General features: G+C 35.6%; 1 protein-coding gene across 1 annotated transcript in view; it reads left to right on the top strand.

Annotated features, from left to right (window-relative positions):
- LOC143962680 (dynein axonemal heavy chain 3-like) overlaps positions 1–23,929 on the top strand; it is a 2,426,925-nt gene that overhangs the window by 362,402 nt on the left and 2,040,594 nt on the right. The window contains exons 13-19 of the mRNA XM_077472045.1: positions 3,037–3,155; positions 9,893–10,097; positions 14,002–14,205; positions 15,180–15,310; positions 15,999–16,194; positions 18,995–19,189; positions 19,544–19,732. Coding sequence (XP_077328171.1) covers positions 3,037–3,155; positions 9,893–10,097; positions 14,002–14,205; positions 15,180–15,310; positions 15,999–16,194; positions 18,995–19,189; positions 19,544–19,732 — 1,239 coding nt within the window. The remainder of the gene's footprint in view (positions 1–3,036; positions 3,156–9,892; positions 10,098–14,001; positions 14,206–15,179; positions 15,311–15,998; positions 16,195–18,994; positions 19,190–19,543; positions 19,733–23,929) is intronic.

Below are 23,929 nucleotides of genomic sequence, written 5' to 3'. Positions count from 1 at the left end.
TTTCAAAATAAGCTAAATACAAGATCATAGAGATAACAAAAACAACATAAATGCTACAATTACAAATGCAAAAAATGATTCTGGGGTAAATGCAACCAAAAGGAATTGCAGACATTAAACAAACTGGTATAAAAAATGAACTGCAAAAGACAAAGATTTCCTATACAGAGCTGCTGCTGCTTCACTCTTTAGAGCACATTCTACATTTATTTCACAATTCTACATGTAGATAACATTTTGACTTATATGAGCATCATTTTAAACATATCCATATATGATTTTAATATAACTTTTTTTAGCAGTAGATTTATTATGCCACCACCTCCCAAAATTCTTGATTATTAAAAGCTAATGGTTTCATGACTTGCAAGATGCATCTTTTTCATACTAGCTCTCTTTGTAACTGATCACATCTAGTGTTTTGAATGGTTCCTGCATATTGAAGTGGGCCGTTTGCTTTTTCTCTAGAGCTCACACAAGAAATCAGTATTCCTGATTAATGTGATGTAGATGCCTTCAAGGCTGAATAAAATAAACAAACAGAGGCACTTGGTTTTCAATTGTTATATTGCTTAAAACTTCAACGTATTATTTAACAACTTATACTGTATGGCAATATGCCTTATCTACAATGGTTCAATGCACATGGTATTTATTACCATATTTAACTTTTTCGAGGGGGGGGGGGGAGCATAGATTTTGACATAAAAGCCAATTCACAAAGATAATCAAAGAATCACAGCTTCTTAAAATATTGGTAGCTTTAGGCTGGCAAGAACCATGAGCTTCAAGGAGGTGTCTGTTGAAGAAAGTAGAAAGGGAAGCATTTGAGGTGATGAAAAATAACTTTTCATTAGATAAATTAGATATTCATAGGAAATAAAGACTTTCAATATCTAAAATCTCATTTCATGAATGAGTCCATGTTTTAGGAGAAAATTATCACAAATAGAATATCAAAGACTTGCATTCAAAAACAATATGGTTTAGGCTGAAATCCTGTTTTATACTCCTCTATCTCCACCTAATATTTGTGATATTAGTGTTGATACTATTGTAGAAATGGGCCAGATCCCTAGCTCAATTTCACAGCAACTAAATCCTAAAGAATGTTTAATTGTAATGCTAGGTTTCTAGTAGTTATTATAACCTCTAATCACATTCTCCAGTATTAAGGTAATTCACACATGTTAATTATAGAACAGCATTAATACTGGCCTTAAAAATCCTTTTTTATTAAAAATAAAATAGTGTATTAACAAAATAAAATAATGTATTCATGTGCTGCATTATGCATTCTAAGGAAACAATGCCTATGATGTTTTGTATCTTGGCTGAGTTCCTAAATTATGTTTGAATAACATTACGAAGCTTGCTAAGAGGAATGGTTTTATATTGGACCATGCCTGAATAAAATATGTGTGATATCAAAACAGTACTCTAAAAGACAAAATATATTGTATGTCAGTGTTACCAAAGTACAATATTGTGAGTAAACAAGTACCTCTTACTTGCAATTTGCAAATAAGATGCCATTCCATTTCATGTAAATAAAAAAAATTTAAAATACCCCACTACCTGTCTTACCTACCCTTATCCCTAAACATTTACCAGACTCCAGTCCCTGCTCTAAAACTGTCTTGGATGCAACACCACTCCTCTCACTTCAAGGTCTCACAGGAGACACTGAGGGCAAGGCCAAGGCCAAGGCTCCAGTTGATGTCAGCCTAAATCCCTTGAGGCGGGAGTGGGGGCATGGCTTACTGATGCTTTCCTTAGCACCCGACTTGCCTGGAGGAAGGAGAAACTGAAAGCACCAGCATAGGACTGGCAGAAGAAAAGCTAAGGGAACTTTATATCCTTGCAAGTGTGATCTCTGCATATTTTAGGTAAACACTAGCTATCTGCATAGTTTAGGAAAACACTAGCCTGGGCAATTATCACTATGCATGTAGGGAACATATATACAGTAATTAGAGTTTACATTATTAATAACTGCATGCCACAATGATCAGCATATCTGGAGATTACCAAAATAATGTTGACCTTGCCCTACCCCTAATCCTTTACTTTTGTCTTGAGGTCCTACCTGAAGGATCCTTTACTTTTGTCAATTGGTTTGCCTCAATGATCAAATCAAAGCTTTAGGTGACAGGGACAGCTTTCATAGTAGTATATATAGTACTTACCTATTGTTCCAGATACCTTTTGATCCACTGAGAGTTTTGACATATAGTTTTTACTGAAGATAATCTAACCCTGGTCAATAATAAAATGAATGGTCCTTCATCTCCCTAGATGATGTAGAAAAGCATGGTATTTTTACTAGGGAATATTATAAAACAAAGAAATCCACAATCCTTTCTTCCTCCCTGTTCCAATTGTAATGACTGGTCCCCAAAGCTGCCATTCTTGAGGATCTGTGATCGGTCTTGTATGATGAGTTTCCCTGATGGCCACTAATGATCATGCATTGTATGAGGTGATATAGGAGTCCTTGCACACATTCTGTTGCTGGATATAAGTGGAACTGAGTGTTGACTGCCATGGGTGAGTATTTCTCTGTGTTAGATAATCCACTAGTAAAAGTAACAATATATTCTTCAACAGCTAGAAGACTTTATTTTTATTTATATCCAAAGCTTTATATATTCTAAGACCTCTGCCTTAAGCATTTTACATCATATGTTCTGTTTTAACTTCCTGTCTCTAAGACAGAATGGTTTTCAATTCTGATTTTCATATGACATAAGAGCTTTAACCAAAATTGTCTGCTTTACAGTTCACTTGTGTGTTTGATTGACTTACCCTTTTCACCTAAATACATGCAATATCTTATCAGCTTGTGTAAAATCGTTCCTTCATTACAATGATATACCTTTATATTTTAATGGTTGATATTCTCTGGTATCTCAAGGTTCGAGATGCTGAAAATCACAACAGGTACATTATTCCTAAATCAGTCTCTAGCAAGCAAACTAGAGCCTGCTCATTATAGTTTTCAAAGGTAAACAATTGAGGTACTTGTATCTGCAGGCTGTAGATAATCTGAAAATCAAATACATCAGTTCAATACAAATCCATGAAGAGATTGTCCTGTCATCCAAGGCAAGAATAAGAGCTGTGATTGAAAATAACATGCATGGTCCAAATAGGTAAGTACTATCTAAAGCTTTTTTTTTATATATTGGTATTTTATCTACTTTATATAGGTATGCACATAATTGAAAATAGTCTATGATTACAGAATTAACCAATTGCTTACTGGACACTTAAACACCCCTCCAATCCAGACCAATTTTCAGCTTTCAGCGCTGATGCACTTTGAATGACAATTGCGCGGTCATACAACACTGCACCCAAATTACATTTTTATAACTTTTTCCCCCAAATAAAGCTTTATTTTGGTGGTATTTGATCACCTGTGTGATTTTTATTTTTTGTTAAAAAAATGTAAAGACAGAATAAAAAAAAATGTGTCTGTCCTTGATGTACGTTGATGAGGCGACAGTGATGGGCAATGATAGGTGACAGTGATGGGCACTGATGAGTGGCAGTGATGGGCACTGATTGGTTACACTGATAGGCAGCACTTCTAGGTGGCACTGATTGGCACCACGGGTGGCCATTGATAGGTGGCACTTATGGAATTTGATAGGTGGCACTTGTGGGCATTGATAGGTGGCACCTGTGGGCACTTTCAGGTGGCATATATGAGGCATAATCGCCTCTTCTGTTTTGGAACTGATGTCCCTTTAAGGTGAGCCGGTGTTCACCGATAAAAAAAGCGATCACTGAGCTTTTGTTTTGATCATGTGATCAGCTGTCATTGGCTGACAGCTGGTCACATGGTAAGGGGCCGGGACCGACCCCTTACTCAGATTGTGATCACCCGAGTCTCAGTGACTCGATGATCACAGCACGCTCCGTGTGAGCCCTGCAGGGGGCACACAGGGAGCATGCACAGGGAGGCCATCATGTGACGGCCTCCCGGGAATTCCCACTGAATGACGGCCACAGCGTGGATATCAAGTGGTTAATAAAAAAAATAGTGAGCCTTATTAGTACAGGCAGTCCCCGAGTTAAAAACATCCAACTTACAAATGAATCATATTTACAAATGGAGGGAGACAACAGGAAGTGAGAGGAAATCTACCCCTAGGAAGGCAAATTCACTCCTGTAAGAGTTATCATGGGAAAAAGGTGTCTCCACTGAAGATTTATCACCAATCCTTGTTTCCACAACAACCTATAATTTTCAAACTCCAATTGTCACAGGGACAGAAAGTGATGTGAAATATTCTGACCAGGGGCACAGATGGCAAAACAAATGTTAGAGGGGTGTTAACCCTTCCCTATGCTATCAAAAAAACATAAAAAAATTTTTTTTGGCTGGACACTTGTTAAGTGTTACACTTAAAAAATGTACCTGTTGCAACATACATAAAACCTACATAACCTTGTTTGTAACCCTGGGACTGCCTGTAAATGTTACTACCTTTATGTGACTTGCTTATTTTGTAGGGCAATCAGAAACAGGATAATGCAATTATTAAAAACAAAACAAAAAACATAAATCCTCTAAGTTAAAGAATTTAAAATTATTTTAATGGCTGCATTTTTTCAGCTATTTAAATATCATATCATTTCAGTAATAATGCAGCTGAAAAGTTTGCAAATACTGTATGCAGTAGGTGGCAAACTTTATCTGTTTTTGTCCACATTGAAGTGCTCAGAAGGATATGCAAAAACATGACCACAATTGTATGATTGTTAGAATTATGAAAACAACATAAACTGTTATTTTTGTTACAAAAAGGTATTCTGAAGATCAATTGTATTTATGTTATATGAACAGTTTAGTTTAGGTTAGCAAAGTATTCCTTGAAAGTTAAACTCCAAGCAGATTTAAATAAATCAACTTAATGCTATGTATATTATTTATTCTTTAAATAGTGATTAAGTATACATTGTAACTAATGTACATATCTGAGCCTGCCCTGATGTCAACCGCCTTGTAATCCCCTGCATAACAGAACTGAGATTGGAATAGAAGGTGTATACCGAGGAGCCAATAAGACTCTACAGCATGCATATATGCTGACAGAAGGAGAGAGATTATCTGGTTGGCATACTACTGTTCCCAATTTTGCTTTTTCAGGCTAGGAGCAGAAAGGTGATCTGGCTGTTTTGCTTGAAACAGATTTATACTCACCTTCACTATAGCTAAGTGAGGTCTACAAGCTCACTCACTGACAGCTACATCACTGCTCAGTATTCTTCGAGGTTCAAGATCTTTGACTATTTTGATTGGTCGTACTGGAATGCCTCCATAACTCCCATTTCCAGGAAGATGCCAGGATCATAAATTTGAACTGGGCATGCCAGCAGACAAGTATTAATCTTCTATTGCAGAATAGACATGGTGGGGTTGATTTACTAAAACTGGGGAATATAAAATCTGGAGCATTTCTGCATCGCAACCAGTTTCAGCTTCCAGATTTTTTTGTCAAAGCTTAACTCAACAAGCTCAAGTTGGAGGGCTATCTTGCACAGCTGCACCATTATTTTCACTCTCCCGTTTTAGTAAATCAACCCCAGTATGTCTCTTCTGCAAGCAATAGAAAAATCTGCTTGGTTGCAATTTTTTTTTGTTTCTGTGTATAATTCCCATTTAACTGATATATACAAATGCAGACACTGGCCCAGTTATGTTATCTGGCAGGGGTGTCTACTTCAGGACTGGATGGTCAAATTTAGAGACTATTTTGGCAGGTTCAGCTTTAAGTAAGTTCCAATTAGGTCACAATTTATATTTGTTCTTCTATGATCATATTTGCTTTATTTTCAATTTTACAGATCCAATGGCTATATTTATAGTGACTAGTCATATTGTACTATCATACAAACAAGTTCAGATGTCATAGCAGAACAAGACAGGCTAAGGCTGGGGAGAGAGTTTTAAAGAGGCAATTTGCTCAGTCTTCATCAATACACCGAGAGTCAATCACTAGAAGAGTAGAGAAACCTGTCACCATAATCTGCTAACTGTGTAATGTTATTAGTAGACACAAAGCGGGTGAAATGTACTATAACAAAGTTGCATCAGACAGTGCAGGGACAGCAGAGTTAGTTTACAAAGGAAGTCCTGTCAGCAGCTTAGAACATTTTATGACATACAGGAATATGTTACTGAGAGTGGGCAACATGTGTTGTTGGTTGTGTACCAACCCGAGCAACCCCTAGGTCATGACCTGAGTCGGCTGGAAATAACAGTGAATAATGCAGATTTCTAATCCTTATCATAGAAGTTGCCTTTCCCTAAATTATTTTTTAATCACTTCTAGTTCTTTTGTTATGAGATTTCTTCCACTATTATAATTTCTTTGTATTTATGTACTGTGTGAAATATAGTCTATAAGGATTTTACACTACATAATGTACCTAAGAGTTACTTGTGTTTAGGTATTGTTTCCTATTTAAATGCAGATGTCTCAGTAGATGCTTAGCTGTATTAAGGAAATGAGTAAGAGTAGACTTTTGGGAATCTGATTCTAAACCAAGCTATTTAGTCCATTAGAAGAATGTATTCTTTAGACAAGCTTCCTGTAGAGTTCAGTATTGAGTAGCAGGTGTATGATTCCAAAGTGTCTTTACAAGTGGATCAGCAGGGCCTCACTGCCATGTGTTCGCAAGAGACAGCTCATCTGTTTAATCCTTATGTTTTAGTCAACCTTCCTTATTATACAGACAGAGCTTCTGATGCTCAGCTGGATTTTGACTCTCAGAATGAATTGATGGGATACTTTGATCTTGGCCATGTATTGCATCTGTTTCATCTTTCATCTTAATGTATGATCTTTCCAACCCCAGCTATTGCTCCTTTTTAGCAAACTCTATCAATGTTGCTTTGTTCTTTGCTTTGGCAGTCCCTAACTGGCCAGTAAACCTAATTAACCAAAATACACTAGTGATAAGCAAATAGAAAAAAAAATATAGGAAAGTTGGCTACATATAGAATATAATGTGCACTTTAGTTGTTTTGATGTAAAATCTTGATAAAAGTAGAAATTATGAAAAAAAAAACAAGCCATTTATAAATTTTAGGTATGAGAGGGTGTTTAAAGGTTAACATTCCTTCTATTATACATGGGATCACAAGATATAAACCAAATGAGAACAAGGAATGGATTAAAAACATCCTGGTCTTATAGATAGAACTAATTAATTATAGCTACTCAAGAATTACTTCTTGATGCAGGAATTCTAGTGTTTTCGGTACTTTCATTTTAGACCATTCCAAGCTAGCAACGAGATTGATGAAACAGATTGCTTTACAATCATGGTTTATGTTGGTAAGATCCTCAGGCAAAGGATAACTTAAATTGAGAAGTTTATCAGGAAAATCTTTGATTTATTTTCTTTATTTCTTACCACCAGTCATTATCAATAGCACCACTTTCTTAAGTCTTATTACTTTTCTTCAGGAATTAGATGAACAGTGATAGCATTGATGGGCTTTTTATCATTGTTTGGGACTTAATAAGCTGGGATCTAAACATTTTACTTTTATTTTTACACTATTAGCTTGCATTTTTCTTATGGTAACACCATTTAACCACTTGCCGACCAGCTGCCATCATTATACTGCTGCAGGTCAGCACGATGGCATGAACCGTTATAGCTATTCATCAGTCCCTTTAAGCGGGATAGCAGGCGTGCACACCCGCTGCACAGCAGGGGTGCTGATGCGCATGACTGGTGGTCATGATGATCACTGGCCATGAGCGATCGCAGGCACGAGAGGCAGAACAGGGACATGTGTATGTAAACACTCTCATCAGTCACATCCCCTACAATTAGAACACACACATAGGGAACACAGTTAACCCCTTGAATGCCCCCTAGTATTAACCCTTCCCTGCCAGTGACATTTATACAGTAATCATTCCATTTTTATAGCACTGATTGCTGTGTAATTGACAATCGACCCAAAAATGTGTCAAAAGTGTCCGATGTGTCCTCCATAATGTCACAGTCTCAATAAAAGTTGCAGATCACCGCCATTACTGGTAAAAAAAAATAATGTTTTATCTATCCCCCTATTTTGTAGACACTACAACTTTTGTGCAAACCAATCAATATATGTTTTTTGCCATTTTTATTACCAAAAATATGTAGAAGAATACACATCGACTTAAACTGAGGAAATGTTTTATTGTTTTTTTCAAATGGGGCTATTTATTAGAGCAAAAAGTACAAAATATTGTGTTTTTTTCAAAATGTACGCTATTTTATTTGTTTATAGCACAAACAATAAAAACCACAGTGATGACTGAATACCACCAAAAGAAAGCTCTATTTGTTGCAGGATGGCGCAATTGTCAGTTAAAGCGACGCAGTGCCGTATCGCAAAAAATGGCCTGGTCATTGAGCAGCCAATTCTTCCAGGGCTGAAGTGTTTAAACAACATGTAAAATACAGGCTGCTGGATTTTCTTTAAATACACTATTGTGTTTTATACTGTATTTTCCCTGTACAGTATATATCAAAAAGACAGTAAGAAAGGTGTATGGATGCAATAATAACAAAAGTTTCAAATCTGTGCCATCCCAGTTAACTATTTGTATAGAAACTGAAATGTACTTTTATGAATCAATCCACACATCAAAGACTATTAAACATCCCTTTGATTATGACAAATTTTAAAAAAATTATAAAATGGTTGCTATATACTATATAAGAAAATGCATATTATACATATTACAATTGTACAAAATACTACAATTTAACACCCCTAGTTTAAATGGTAATCCCTATTCATAAACACTGTAAATTCCATTATTGATATGTATTAAAACTCACTCCGTATGGGAGTCTAATCCTCATCAGTTATTTTCAAGCTCACAATCTAGAAAGAACATAAGTTGGGTTATATCAAAAACGCTACATGTTTCTTAGCCCAGCAGTCTGCTTCTTTGGTCTATATAAATATTATTCCACTGAAATGTCATCAACACTTCTTGATATCATTTGGAAAAGACTTCTAGTGGCTTTGATTACTGGTAAAATTGATTAAATGGCCTCAAGTAATAATAACAGTTACTCAGTGATGATTCACAAATGTTTTTTGTGTCTTTAGAGCATCACACAAAGATAAACAATATAATGCATAAAAAATGTAAACACTGGAAGTACTACAATACTCATATTACCTAGTAGTAGTTACTAACGCAAGTTTCATATGCTAACAGTGACTACTTTAACTGCTATTACTTATTGAAACTAGGCTTTTCTTAGAAGATTCAATAAAAGGCCTCTGGGCAAGGTTAATACCCCTGGGCCTCCAAATTTTGTTAACAGTTTCCCAATCTTATAAAAGACTTCTTAGCTATCTTACCACATGGCATTACCTATCTTATCCATTTCATCACAGTTTAGATGTATATCATTTGTATACAGCATATCCTCAATGAAATACATAGATACGAGTTACAAACATTATCACAGGTAATAAAGCTGTTACTAGTACAACTGTAAGAGCAGTCTGAAATAAAATGTGTGTCAATTGTAAACAATGTAAAAAGCTTAGTTTAACCAAAGACTGATCCTTAAGAGCTGTATCTATTGGTATAATATAAAAGAGACATACTACTATCATTTATGCAACAATTTGAAAACCATATGTTTCCATGTAAGCTTATATGAAACCACCATTAAATTGTATGTTTCTTTACTACAAAAAAAAGATTGCACGTTGAATACTGCACTGAATTGAAAACAAAATGCCTACTATCCGAATGCCTTGTATAGTCCTCCCTAATGTGGTTTTATTATTTTTATTTATTGTTATTTTATTTATCTAGAAATGAATGTTATTTGTGTGCTTTAGATATGCCGTGGTGTACAAACCTTTTCTACAAATGCTCTCTCCTCAAACTGAAAAGCGTCTCCAAACACTTGCTCAAAAAGACATCAGTCTTAAAGTCTATGCCAGAGAACTTGACAGAATGAAAAAACTGGCATCAGATGTTGCTTTGTTGCCAGTATTTGTGCCCATGAAGATGATGCTGATGAATTGCTCTGAAATTAACCAGGTACAGTACATTATTGCTATACTTCCAGACATCATCACAATGAACATAGTGGAGTTGATTTACTAAAGACAAAAAACAGAGTTGGTTGCTTTGCGAGGGAAGTAAATTTGCTTAATGAAAGAGGGGGCATTTTACAGCAGGGGTCTCAAATCGGTGGCCCTCCAGCTGTTACAAAACTACAATTCCCATGAGGCATTGCAAGGCTGACAGTTACAAGCATGACTTCCACAGGCAGAGGGACAGCTGGAGGGCCGCCCATTTGAGATCCCTGTTTTACAGGCTTCCATCATCTACTTATGACCAGGCAAAAATTATGTTTTTAAAAAAAAATTCCTAGCACATGATTGGACATTCTTTAAAAAGTAAAACTTCACCAGATTCAGTAAGCTCTGGGGCTAATTCCTTTGTAAAATACAACATCCCTTGCACAATAAACCACGTATTTGCCTTTTAATTGTTGTGGGTTTATGATCTTAAATGTTAAACAATCAGATTTTTTTTACTAGTTTTTAATAGTTTTGATCCATTAAAATTATTTAATAAACCATTATAGTTTATGGTTTATTTAAAAAGTATTTGCTTGGACAATTTCATGATAATCAGTAAGGTTAGAGAATAAAATCAACAGATATTCCCAATAAAGTTTGTTTTCTTGATTAACTTGCATGATCACTTTATAGCCACATACACAGACAGGAGAAGGGAGTGACCCATGTGTTAATTGAAGCTGAAAAAGAATACTCTATGTGCATAGCAAAATGCTTGCTAATGTGTGGATGATCCACTGTAACAGAAACAGGTTTCAGTAGTATTTGGCAGTTTTTCTTATTGAGTCTCTCAGAAGACTACTGCTATGGTTCTCAAAACAGCTGCAAAGGTCTGTGCAATTAACACTTGTATATTAGACCTAACTGTTACTGGCTAGCAAATCCTTCCATAGCCTATGTCCTGGTTAATCTTCCTTCCATTTTAACACACTTGTACCTTTAAGGGGAGGCAAAGAGCAGTTAAAGCATACCTAAAATAGCCCAAATCAAAATGCAAAATATTGCAGCATTATTTTTAGTAATCCTGTGAATAACACACTTTCTCCCTTCATATCTATGCTTTTTTCACTGTATCCATTGTTATCACACAGGCTACACTTCAAACATATCTGTCCCTGCTCATCTCCAATACATATTGGATTAATGGGACTAGTAGTTTACACAGTAAAGATAAGGTTTCTTTTATCTTCATTCAAAATGACATAGAGATTACATTTCTGGCAATATCAACATGTTTTGTATGTACTTGCTGAAAATGTATTTAGCCTTAAAAGTAAAAACAAATGCAGCTGCCACATCCAAGGACTGGCGAGCTGCATTACATAAACTTTTTGTTTGTAGGTTCAACTTAAGGCCCCGTTCACACCTGAGCATTTTGTAGCTTGAAGCCTGAAGCTACAAAACGATGAGGGAAAAACATCTATTATTCTCAATGGAGATGGTTCACATCTCCACTCCAAGTCGCCTGAAGCCGAATGCCTGAAGCTCAAACAAGTTCTGGACCCTTTTTTGTCATTCGAATTTGCCAGATTTGGGCGGGTTTTTTTTTTCTTTTTACATTGGTGACCTTTTGCCCTGCACAAACACGGTAAAAACCACTGCAAAATCACAGTAAAATACGCAGCAAAAAACGCTGCAAAATCGTGGTAAAATCACATGATTTTCTGCCTGGAAACACTATGCTCAGGTGTGAATGGGGCCTAAATGTACTAACCCATCCAGTATTGGGTAACAACAGTGTAGTAAAATCAGTACAAAAAAGAAGAATCTGTTATGATATAAAAGGGTGTTAGAAAACTCTGATGATGCAATCATTGTCTGACTCACATGCTACATGTTAGTTCCAGACCAGTAACTTTTTATACTTTGGCTATTGGCTTTGTGGCAAATTCCTTTTAAAATAAAGTAAGTATTTTAGTAATAACTCAAACTCTAATAGTACAGAATCAACTATATGTATATTACATTATTTGATAGATTTCACATAAACGGATAAATGTCTTATGTAAATGTTTAATATTTTGCAGATGTATGAGCTACTCTGGGGGTTTACGTTACTATGGATTTACAGTTATTAAACAAATATGTATATTCACCTGAATATGAATTTAATGTTAAGGTCAACTTCAAGTTTAGCCTGGTGAGATGCAGAAGTACCAAGGAGAGCGTTTAGGATTGAGACTTCTGTACATCTTCTGTAGCAGTGCCTGGACCCATCAACTTATTGTCTAATATTTGGTTGGGCCGATGGTTTGACTAATTTGTTGTCTTTCTCTATGGAAAAGGAAACTCTCAGTGCTGGATGTACAGAGCTTCTCCAGCACACAGTACATTTTTGAGAGAAAGGATCACTTATGTTTTCTTTGACACCCACAAGCAATGATGAGTTAGACATATACCTTGACACTATTAGGCTAAACATACAGATGAAAAGTTGCAGTTTGGACTTATATGTTTAATAATCTTAGGTGTCAGAGTTCTTATAGCCTTGTAATTATTGCCTGTAGTAAATGTTGACCATTCAGATTCACATTTGACTCTTCACTGCTGAAAAGTAATAAATGATTGCAATCTCTGCTGCTGCAGTCTGAGCCTCTGATGCCCCTGTGGCACTAAACAATAGAAAAGTAGATTGAGGTAAAGGATTTGCTAGACAATGAGCCACTCGTCTTAGATATATATTTTTATCACATCCCTTTATGGGTTTTTGTGTCACAGACAACCTTATAATGGAAAAAAAATCTGTTTTTATTTTATTTAATTTACCATTTTCAGTTTCAGAATTCCTCCTACAATGTCACATCAACCTGCAGTGTAAAAATAAATTAGCTATTTACCCTTGAGTTTTCTTTACAGGGTCTTGTGTAATATGATATTAATGATATGTAGATATATTCAGATTATTCTGAGAATAAGGGACAGAATAATTCATGGCAACCAATCAACTTCTTTATTTTATGTATATGTGTGTATAAACATATATATATATATATATATATATATATATATATATATATATATATATATATATATATATATATATATATATATATCAGATCAGGCAGAGCCCATATGACCCATTGCTATGCATTAAGCTGCAACATTAGAGCACCATACAGAATAATATAATGGTTTCTCAGTATATTTCTATCATTGTAAACACTCACATTATTGTTATAATGACATTGCTAAATCATTTTAATGCATAAAAAAGCTATTTTAAAAAAGTCACTTCCCATAGAAGATGTACCTAGAGAAGACTTAGACACCCCTTAACAGCTTCCCTGAGCCTAATTAAGACTAATGTAGTGGAAAAAGCTGTCTCTCGAGTGCCAGAGAGATAAAATTGCACATCGTTTTTCTGTCCCCAGAATGTGAAATACCAGGTTTATTTTTAAATAAAGGTATTCTGTTTGTGTAATGCACAATACCTTTTTGTAAGCTCATATTTATAGTGCAGGTGAGGAAAGAAGATGCAGACTTTGCAGTTTTACATATGTTCAAGGGAGGAAACCTGGGTCCACAGTAATTGTTCCTGATATAGGGATGTGCTCTCAGTCCCAAATCAATCTTGTCACTCCTCAGAAAGCAATGAAAGATAATAAGTACTATTCACCTGATTGCCTTTTTGCTCCAAGACAGCTGGTGACGCTTGTCTTTCTGATAGCCAAGAGTCTTAGATCTAAGGCAGGGATAAAGAGGAGGTGGTAGCTGGCTGAATCTAAATGTGACAGTCGATGGCTGTGTAAAGGGTCAGGAGGGACCGAATCTGTGACACGTAGGGGAAAGGAGCAAAATTTATCTATGATTAGATGTCGCCTTGTCCGACTTTTTTTCTTCTCTCTTTTTTATTGCAGCAAATGATTGATCGTACCCACCAACTGACTAATATCATAATTAATAAAGTTGCTTCAATGTCAATGACGTTTAATCGAAAAATTTGCTGGCAGTATGATGGCATTGTCACAAAAATATCAGCCATGGCTGCATCAACATCTGCTCTTGTGGAGCTACAAAACTACATCGACAGACTAAGAAGCAAGGAGCTACCGGAGATTCAGGTATTTTAAGTCCATTTACTTTTGGAGACTTCTTTATATTTTTATTTAACTATAGAGATATTTTGAGTGATCTTTTACAGATGTTTTCATTCAGTTTTTTTTCTATTTTGATTCTTTTTTTCCCCCAATAAATATCGGGTCTCGTTTTCTACCATCATTACAGATGTTGACATGCAGGACAAAAGTATCAGTCCTGCGCCTTATGTTTTCTAGATTATTGTAAGAAAAAAAGTGTGTCTTTTTAAATTTCCCATAATGCCTTTCATCAGTTAATTTAAGTGCAATTTTTTGCATGCCATATAGTTTTCTGTGCTTAGCCAAGCAGCTACTCTGCAGACGATGCTGTGAAAATGCTACAATGACACATGGTTAATGAGCGTCACTGGTGACAGTGACTGAGAGAAAGCTTGTAGCATATATTCATAGTAATGTAACTAGCAGGGATTTGAAGGGTAAAATCACACTTTATTTATATATTGTCACATTTCTAGCAGTTGATAAGTCAATTTGGATTATAAATAGGATATTATATAGAGGTGATCCCACACTTTCTAAGGTTATCAAGCCCATTATGGTGATGTCTAAGGTGTCCATTTATCTTTTGCTGCTTCTAATTTATCTTCCTCTATGGTGGCAGCATTTAGGTTTGTTTAGAAAACTGCTGGCCTGTTTTCTTCCACATCCCTCTTTATCTTGTGATAGGATTATGCTATCACAGTATTTCTGCCATTTTAAAGATAGCGCTTTGACAGTATAGCCCAGAGAAGTGTATTACTAATCTTATGCAGAAGTGGGGGATGTTGATGCATATGGTCACAGTTCATTGTGCTTTTCCTAATGGGGCCATAAGTGGAGCTTTTACAATGTGTTAGGCATTAAAGCATGCTGATAAACCTTCAACAAGACCATTTACTTCTATCCTTCTGTGCTGGGGTCTTCAATGCAAATGCAGGTCTATTTCTTTCAATTTCTAGGAAAAGCTGGCAGTGGCAGGGGAAAATCTGCTTTTCCTAATGGACTATGCATCCCTATCAAAAGAGGACATTATTCTTAACGGAAACACGTTTTCCTGGCCTCAGAGAATCATTCCTATCATTAACAGCAGGTAATGAATACCAGACAAACCATTTTTTTCTCATACTGAGTGTCACCGGGAATGTAATGAGGGGCTGCATACAACGAATAGGAATAAGAGGCGGATTGATGATGTCACCACAGCTTACACAGAAGATCAGTCTGCTAGGAAATGTCACTGTTGTTTTAACCTAAATCCAGTAATGTTTAATATAATTGAGGTTTAGCCTATTGTTATACATTCGCTGGGTGATGAATAGAAGAGAAGGATTAGAGGCAAGTTAAGCCAGAATCACAGCTGATGTACAATTTTTTTAAACAGGATTTTCCTCCAGAATTGTTGAAATGACCTTTTTAATAATTTTAGTGGAATTAATAATTTTTTTTGAAGTGTTAATGACAGCTAGAGATGGGGCATTAGCAATGCATAGTAAATGCAGAGCCCACACTCTTTTTTTTTTTCTGCATTGGAAATGGGTAATAATACCAGTCCTGCAGGTGATGAAAGCTTGAGCAGTTTTAGTGAAGATTAAATTTGATTGACCTTTATTAGGGTGATTAACCTCTCTGAAATTAAAAGCCAGCTCTAAATTATTCTGTCCAATTTAAATGTGAACGCAACGAAAAAAAAAAAAGTAGCATGCCAGTGGATTATATAAAAAGAAGATTCCATTTCTTCTCCCCCTTCTCTCTGATGTGCCTTGCAATCACTTTGTCAGTGAGACACGACTGCAGAGGGAGCATGATGGGGCTCTGGCAAGGCTCGCACAGTGGCAGAAGGATTTCACAAAGCGCTTGGTTGATGTACTTATTGAGGTGAAAGACTTCCAGAAGAAAGACCGGATGACTGAAGCTACTACTAATGTACAGAAGCTTGGCTCCATCAGCAGGAGAATACAGGACTTTATGGAAGAGGTATGCTGTCTTTAAGAATGTTGCTGCACTGGATGCTTTGACAGTAGCAATGCAGTATTGTATTCTAGTGCAATTCCCCTTCAGTCTTCTCTATCTTATTACCAGTGTCTGCTTTTTCATGCTTTATAATGATATGTTTGTCTGTGCAATGTTTATCTTTGAACGTAGTGGCAATTGGATATTATAATGATTTCTATGCCCAAATATTTTTTTTTTTTTTTTTTTAACTGTCTTGGAATAGCATGCAAACAAGTAAGCTTAATGTGTGCTGTAAGCTATTTAGTAAATGTCTGCTAAAACATATTAAACCAAGAATCTGCTGTCACATTTGTAGTAATTTGAGGCTTTTGCAATATTCTGCATCATAGCTGTTTCAGTATTATATTGTACATTGCAATTATATTTACATCAGTTGTCATGCTATTTTCCACTGTGGATTTATTCTTTGTAATTAGACATATCTGACCATGCTGTGGTCAGGTAAATTGCCTGGGCTTCTGCACATTGCAATAGCTAAAGGGTAAACTACACTCATTTTGTTCAGATTTGCAACATGACATACAGTCCCAGTGCAAATAATATAATGTGTTAAATATATATTTAAGAGTGTGCTGTCTAGACTTTATTACCAGTTCTAGGTTTATTTTAGGTTTTGTATGAGTTTTGTAGGAGCAATTGCTGGGGATCTTTTCCCAGCTGTGATTCTATAAATGGTTTCTGTCTCTTTAATTGTTATAGATTGGTATAGATAAATGCTTTGAAGGATTCTCTATGTGTTTAAGTTCCCAATGAATAATTGCAGTATAGTGCATTTTGGAGAGATGTGTTGTGTATTTCATGCTCTGGAATCTGTCATGGGGTATGAACTTGTAAATGACTAATCACCACATTATGTGTTATATATGGTGGTTACTAATCTTGTGCCCTACTTAGGAGTATGGTCTATTAAGATTCATAATTTAAGAAGGGTCATCCTCGATTTTGCAACTGAATTACTGTTGGCACATTCTTGTTTTATATGTATTGCTCAGTGATAGCTTTAGCTCTCCTCTCTAATAATTGTTGAGCACATTTTTGTGTATAAAGTAAATGAGAACAACCGTAACAAGATGCAAGGTATAAAAATAACAATTATCCCGGCTGATCTGATTATGGAAAACTGAAATATGGCTACTATCGGTTAGTTTGGACATGGTTGCTGCTTTTTGTCCTGCTATACTGGATAGCCTGTGTGTCATACAAACAGGCGAATTTGCCTATATATATGATAAGATACACAACAAATAATTTTTCTATAAACATTATCTCTGAATTTAAGAAACATATAGATACTCTTTCTTAATATATTTTCTCTTTATTTCATATGTAAAGCTGTGCTTAGCCACTTTAAGCTACTTTTAAAGGAAAATGTAGCTATTTTTAGGTTTGCTTAATGTTCACCGGCAATATGTAGGTAAGCTCACTGTTCATTGCATATATGTAGCCTAGTTTCATAATAAGAGGAGCTGAATTATGTAAACCTTCAGTTACAATGCATAATAAGGCAACAAAGGCAATACGCTTCTAAAATAAACTAATATCAGGCCTCATGGAAAAAAAAAACAACATGAAAGACATGAAAGTGATTGCATCCCTTGAAATGACCAGTCAGATTTCAGCTTTCATTTTTCTGAGTACAAGCTACAAAATGAAAGGAGAGAGTGGTTTGATTGCTATGGGAAACACATAGTCTTCCTTTCCACCATATTTTAGACATAAGGCCTGTTGTCTGAACATTCTGGAAATACACTATGGTTTTATTGTAAAGTATTATCATATTTAACGTTCTCCATAGAGCAGACTGAGGGGAAGTATAAATCACTCATACTGCCATAAGAAAACAAAACAAAACATTAGCAGTTTTGCCAGTAAGCTGCATATAGATGGATTTCTTGACACACTAGCATCATGTTAACTATTATTTCTTAAAGCACTTAAAATTATGCCCGCAGTGAATTATTCAAAATGTCTATATCCACACTGAATTTGGTATTACACTTTAATAATAATTAAAATTGTGGCTAACGTTAGTGCATTTCAGTTCATTAAAGTGTCAGTTCACTCAAGAATGATTTTGACTTATAGTTCCCTGGTGGGTTAAATTAGCTTCTTAATTCCCTGAGACCTCCCTTCTGTAATTCATGACTATTTGAAGTGTTCCCTCCCACCATTGTATGTTCCAGCAAAAATATCACAAGGAAAGTGGGACCCTTTATAAATGGTTAGAGTAGACCCAGGTAGTCTATCTCAGAGATTTAAGACCTTTTTGGGTTCTTTAACATGACAGCATCTACTAAAAACTGAAATACCTGTTTTTAATGGACAAAACCTTTATTGAACAACAGCATGTCCAAGCACTGGGCTCTTAGGGGTATACCTCCTAAATGAGTACCATGCTTGTTTTAATTAATTGCTAATACTTGCCAACTTAAAACTATGGTTAAAAACTAAAATGTTTACCTTGCTTCTGTGTCAGTCCATTCAATGTAATTTCCACAAGACTTGCATTAGCTTATTTTAAACAATGATGTTAATTATGGCTTCATTCAAAAAAAGTCAAGTGACTTTTTATGGCATATGACTGCTTTTTTTTTGGTAGAAATTGTAAATTATACAGTATAGTGTTCTTAGGTTTTGCCATATAAACCTAAATTTGACAGTTCAGTGAAAGTAAAATAGTTTCTAAATGGAAGATAGGTTTGCAGTATAAATCCCTAAGTGTTTCAATTACTTACTGAGGATTGTTTTGTTTTCCCCCCAGAAATCTCTAATTAATAAAGAGGAGATGCTTTTAGAAGTTGAGCAAATGAGCACATTTGATCAAATAGATGAGATACGTAAATTAAAAGAGCCCTATGAAGAACTATGGACCACTGCTGCACATTTTAGCACTTCCTATGATAAATGGATGAATGGGCCTTTTCTACAGCTCAATGCAGAAAATGTAGAAGAGGAGGTATGTTATAACTTTGCCCTGGTGCTTGCCACGAGTTATGCAAATTTTGGTAATCGGGGATCGATTTTGTTATGAGAGGTTCTGGTTCACCATACAGAGGAAGGGATTATATTTTATGGTACATTTAAGCTTGTAATATAGAGGAAAGGAATACATCTTTGAAGAGGGATCTGAAAAGGAGCTGTCCATTCCCTAAAGAAAGACTAATGTGCTGTTTTGCTGTAAAATCAATTTAAATTTAAATTTTATTGGTCTAATATGACAAGAATTACCCTGGGCCTAGCAATATGATAGATGAGTCATACACAACTGTAAAAAATCAATAACTGTTTTCTGAAAAATGTTTGTCATCAGGTGCAGAATTTATGGAAGACTAGTTACAAACTGACAAAAGCATTTTATCACCCGGACTTACACGGACCTCTTAAAGTCGCTACAACCATTAAGACCAAGCTTGAGAAGTTTAAGATCAACATGCCCCTTGTAACAGCTTTGTGTACACCAGGGATCAAGCCAAGACACTGGAACCTAATGAGCGAAAAGGTGATAGAGCAATTTGTCAGTATATTGTTGTGACAAGTATGTATTGTGCTGCTTGTCTCTATTGTAAGTAGCAGAATATTACTTTAGCCTTTTTCATTTGTCATCTGTTTTCATCATCCTTCTGGCTCTCCTGTGGCATAGAGTTTGCAGGATTCTAAAATGATATAACAAATTGGCATCGTAGGACAATTAAAACTGCCCTTGTGCTGGGCTGAATTGGTGAACCATTTCAGATTCCAAAGTATTCCCATTTAAAGAAGCTAACTGTGCCATGCTGTGCAGCCTTTTTTTTTCTTAACCTGCATCTACCAATTATTTTCAAACATCAGCTACAGAGTCTAAGAAATTAGCTTAGGACAGAAATGCAGATATTTCATGAAGTTTCCAATTTTTTTATTTTCTTTTTTTTTTTACTTTAGGCTCTCAGCTAGTTACGTTTCTTCAAATATTTAGCCCTCCCTAGCCCTGTTCATTTAGTTTCTGATTTCTGCAAAGCAACTAAGTACAATTATATTTTGTGCTTAAAGATAGATTATGCCTATCTTATAGATACTGGTATAGCAATAATGCAAAGTCAGTGCAGATTTTAAAAAAAGTATAAGTGGCAGCAGTGTAAAGATGGTAGGATGGTAGTACTAAGCATGTAGTTGATGTTTTTCTGATATGTAGTTTCAAACAATGTTTACTCTGACTTTTGTTCCCTACACTACAGTGGTTGACCAAGAGTGCCACATGTAGTCCTAGAAAACCTTTCCTAAGTCGCAATTCCAGGCAACATAGGAAATCAATGTATAAGCTTTTTTGTTTAGTTTTGGTTAGTGTAGAGAAGGATAAAAGAATCCATGTAAGTGTGTATTGCTTTTTGTCAGTGCTAAGTGATTCATTCTCTATTGCTCCCAGTGACCAATGTCACAAGGACTGAAAAATTATGGAACATCCAACATTTTACAGTTGTCACCGTAACAAGAGGTAAATATTTGTATAGGAATTCTCTGGTAAAAAATGTCTAAGAGGGAATTTTTCATCACATGTAGAGGTTTCCTCCCACTTCCTGTTGTACTTATGGGGCAGGACACAAAGGAAAATCTCCTCGGGACATGGACAACAAAAAATAAATTGGCAGACATTTTAACCCTCCCCTACTCTTTCCACAACTATTAAAAATGTTTTGGCTTTAGATACACTTTAATTTTCTATGTTGGTGGGAGGGTATCCTTAAGAACTATGACGCAGTACTACGCATATTACCACAGGTCCCAGTAACGTGTACTGCTGGTGATATACATTTACTGCTAAACATGCAATCAGCTAAAGGGGGTATTTGTTTGTTTTTGTTTTTTGTTTTTTTAAGAACGTTTTTTGCAGCAGCTCCCACAAAGTGTAAACAATATTACCCGTGTGTGACCATTTCATAATAACTTACAGGGATATTATCCTGTTTCAGGGATCAGGAAATTCCTTTTCCAAATAGGCCCAATATCAGTCCTCTAGCCGCAAAAATGTAAATCCTTTCTAATTATCAATGAAAACATTTTTGAAAAAAAAAGAAAGCAGATCTCTGTTAATATAGAGCAATTAAGTACTCTGCTTCAATTTATCAATTTTGCTCACATACATTAGCCACACACACACATTCCTCCTTTTTTCTTTTCCCAATGTCTTGTTTAAGAAAACAGGCACTCTCTTTTGTGAATATTACCAAAGATCCCATCTTTCCCCCGAATTACTGTTTTTTTTTTTTGTTTTTTTTTTTGCATAAATGGGCCTAATTACCTGAATTCAGTTTTGATTAGCAATGTTAATTGATGCAGCTGTGGATGCTATCTGTTTACCTAAATTACCATGTGCAAACAGCAATATGTCTGAAAGTGAATATGCCGAACTGAAAATACTAATTAGTGGTGGCAGATTGGTATTCAAGTCCCATCTTTAGGCTTTTTAATGAAAGCTCAGATGTGTCAGGGTTTTTATAATATTCAGACAAATTTCTGTTATGTATGATTTTAAAATGAAATTCTTGAAAACAGATGGACTATCATTGTTATAAACATTTAGTATTTGAATATTGAGATACAGATAAAGAAAAACTGTCAATGTGACAAATTAGGGGCCCATATGTGTAAAATAAGAAATACTGTATGGGGAAGTTTTCTATAGCATCCAATCTGATTCCAGTTGTCTTATATTTGCAGGAAAAAAAGGAAACCTGTCTGTTGCTGGCACTCACAAAGTGATCAGTGGCAGCAATGTGGCAGTGCAAAGAGCAGTAAGAATGTGTGAAGTGCAGAGACCCATAACAACCAAGCAGACTTGTAATACTAGTATTAAAAACAGAAAATGATGTATTTTTAATAAATCAAACAGTGTAAGCAGTATCATTCTGAAAAGGGACAAATGTGACAAAATCATTTACAGGATAAGTCACCTAAAAAGCAAGTTTCCTTTAAAGAGCGTACCTTACTTGCACTGAGATAAAAGAAACAGTAAAGCACAAGGGCTGTGCTATGATTTCAATAGGAAGCATGCATTTTTATGTAACATAGCTTCTTCATAGTTGTATTATATATTTATACCAGTTTATACTGAAAGGTTTATTTCTTTTACATTTTACTGGGATGCTTTAGGCCTTAGATATCATAATTTATGCATAATGGAAGGAACAGTAAAAATGAACCCTGATCCTCCCTTTACAGCCCAACTCTGGGGCTGTCACAAGACCCATTTTGTTCCCTTCCATCTCCAAAGGAGCACTCATACAAAAAAATATCTATCTATCTTTCTATCTATCCTTCCCCATGTGTTTAGTCTGGACATGAAATGTCATAGGTGTTCTTGACTCTTCCTTCCTCCTTTCTGCCATCATCAGCATTCTCCTTTGAGCCCAGGTGGAATGGGTCTTGATTCCCTAGCCTCATAGGAAATTAGTTGAATGATGCAGGTCATCATTGAACTCAGAAGCGATCAGGTGATTATAGCAGCTATAGCTTTTTTAGGGTTTGTTCACACTGAAACAAGTATATTCCCGTACAGTCCCAAATGGTCCCGTCTGAACAAACGGGACCATGTGGGACTGTATGGGAACTCACTTGGGTTTTGACAGCCAATTAATTTTAGTGGGCTGCCAAATGTACCTGGAACATGGAAAAAAGTGCAAGCACTACTTTTTCAGATCAAACTGAACCAAATCACATGGTACTGCAGTACAAAGCAGGTTGGTGGCTGAAATTGCATTGCAATTTGCAAGATGCATTTGAGTGCTATTAACAATTAACTGGGACCTGTGTGCATCTCAAGGACAGCACATACATGTGTGCTGTGGGAAACGCACATAGAATACAGCTTTCCCGATCCACGTTCCATTGAAGTTGGGCTTTATGAATAAATCACACAAAATATTATCTTGGTTATATGAACAGCACTAGAGACTGGAGAAATATATTCACTAGAGATGGATTGGTCCACTTTAAGATGTAAATAGAGCTTAGTTTACATAACAATCAAAACTCCAAATTAATTCCTTACAAATATGGGTCATGTTTCCTGTTCATTATTTAACATACAAACAACTTAGAGGATTGTCTAATATAACACCAAAAATATCTTTTGAATTTTATTCTGTAAGTACCACTCCAGGTCATATGTTTTTCTACTGGTTTCCACCTATTTTCTTGCTCTTTGCTGGCATTTCCTCTGTCATATTTGAAGCCAAGATAGTAAATGTGGGGAAACATGTGGGGAAACATAAAAAAGATATAGTTCAGGTAGTGAAAGTTGGTTAACTTGGATTTATCATACATACCTAATTGAAATGCTGTTAGCATATCGTTTGTAGCTGTATGCATAATTGTATCCAGTATTAAAGAAAACCATGTTTTTATATTTATCATTGGCTACTATACTTTTCATGGTGCCCAGCATGAAATCTTCAATATTTTTATTATTATCCCTAGGAACTCTAGTTGTGACTATCTTTACAAAATGCTGTTCTTTTTCTTTTTGGGAGCTGTAGGGAAGTGGATACTTCGGTTTTTGCATACATTCATAGCTTTGTCTAAACCATCCTCAGTGGAGGACATCAATGCATACTTAAAATGTCCCAAACCCAAATCACATTTTTTAAATTGTTGTGGGTAAACTAGCCCTACTGTACATGTAGCCACCTTCCTTGGCACCATCCTGATGTGTCCTACAATGTTA

This window comes from Lithobates pipiens, unplaced genomic scaffold (genome assembly GCF_037356315.1).
Source record: "Lithobates pipiens isolate NorthernLeopardFrog02 unplaced genomic scaffold, aLitPip1_a1.2 Scaffold_8, whole genome shotgun sequence".
In the NCBI taxonomy this organism is placed as follows: domain Eukaryota; kingdom Metazoa; phylum Chordata; class Amphibia; order Anura; family Ranidae; genus Lithobates; species Lithobates pipiens.
The sequence above is the reverse complement of the archived record's forward strand: the minus strand, read 5'-3'. Positions and strand labels throughout refer to the sequence as shown.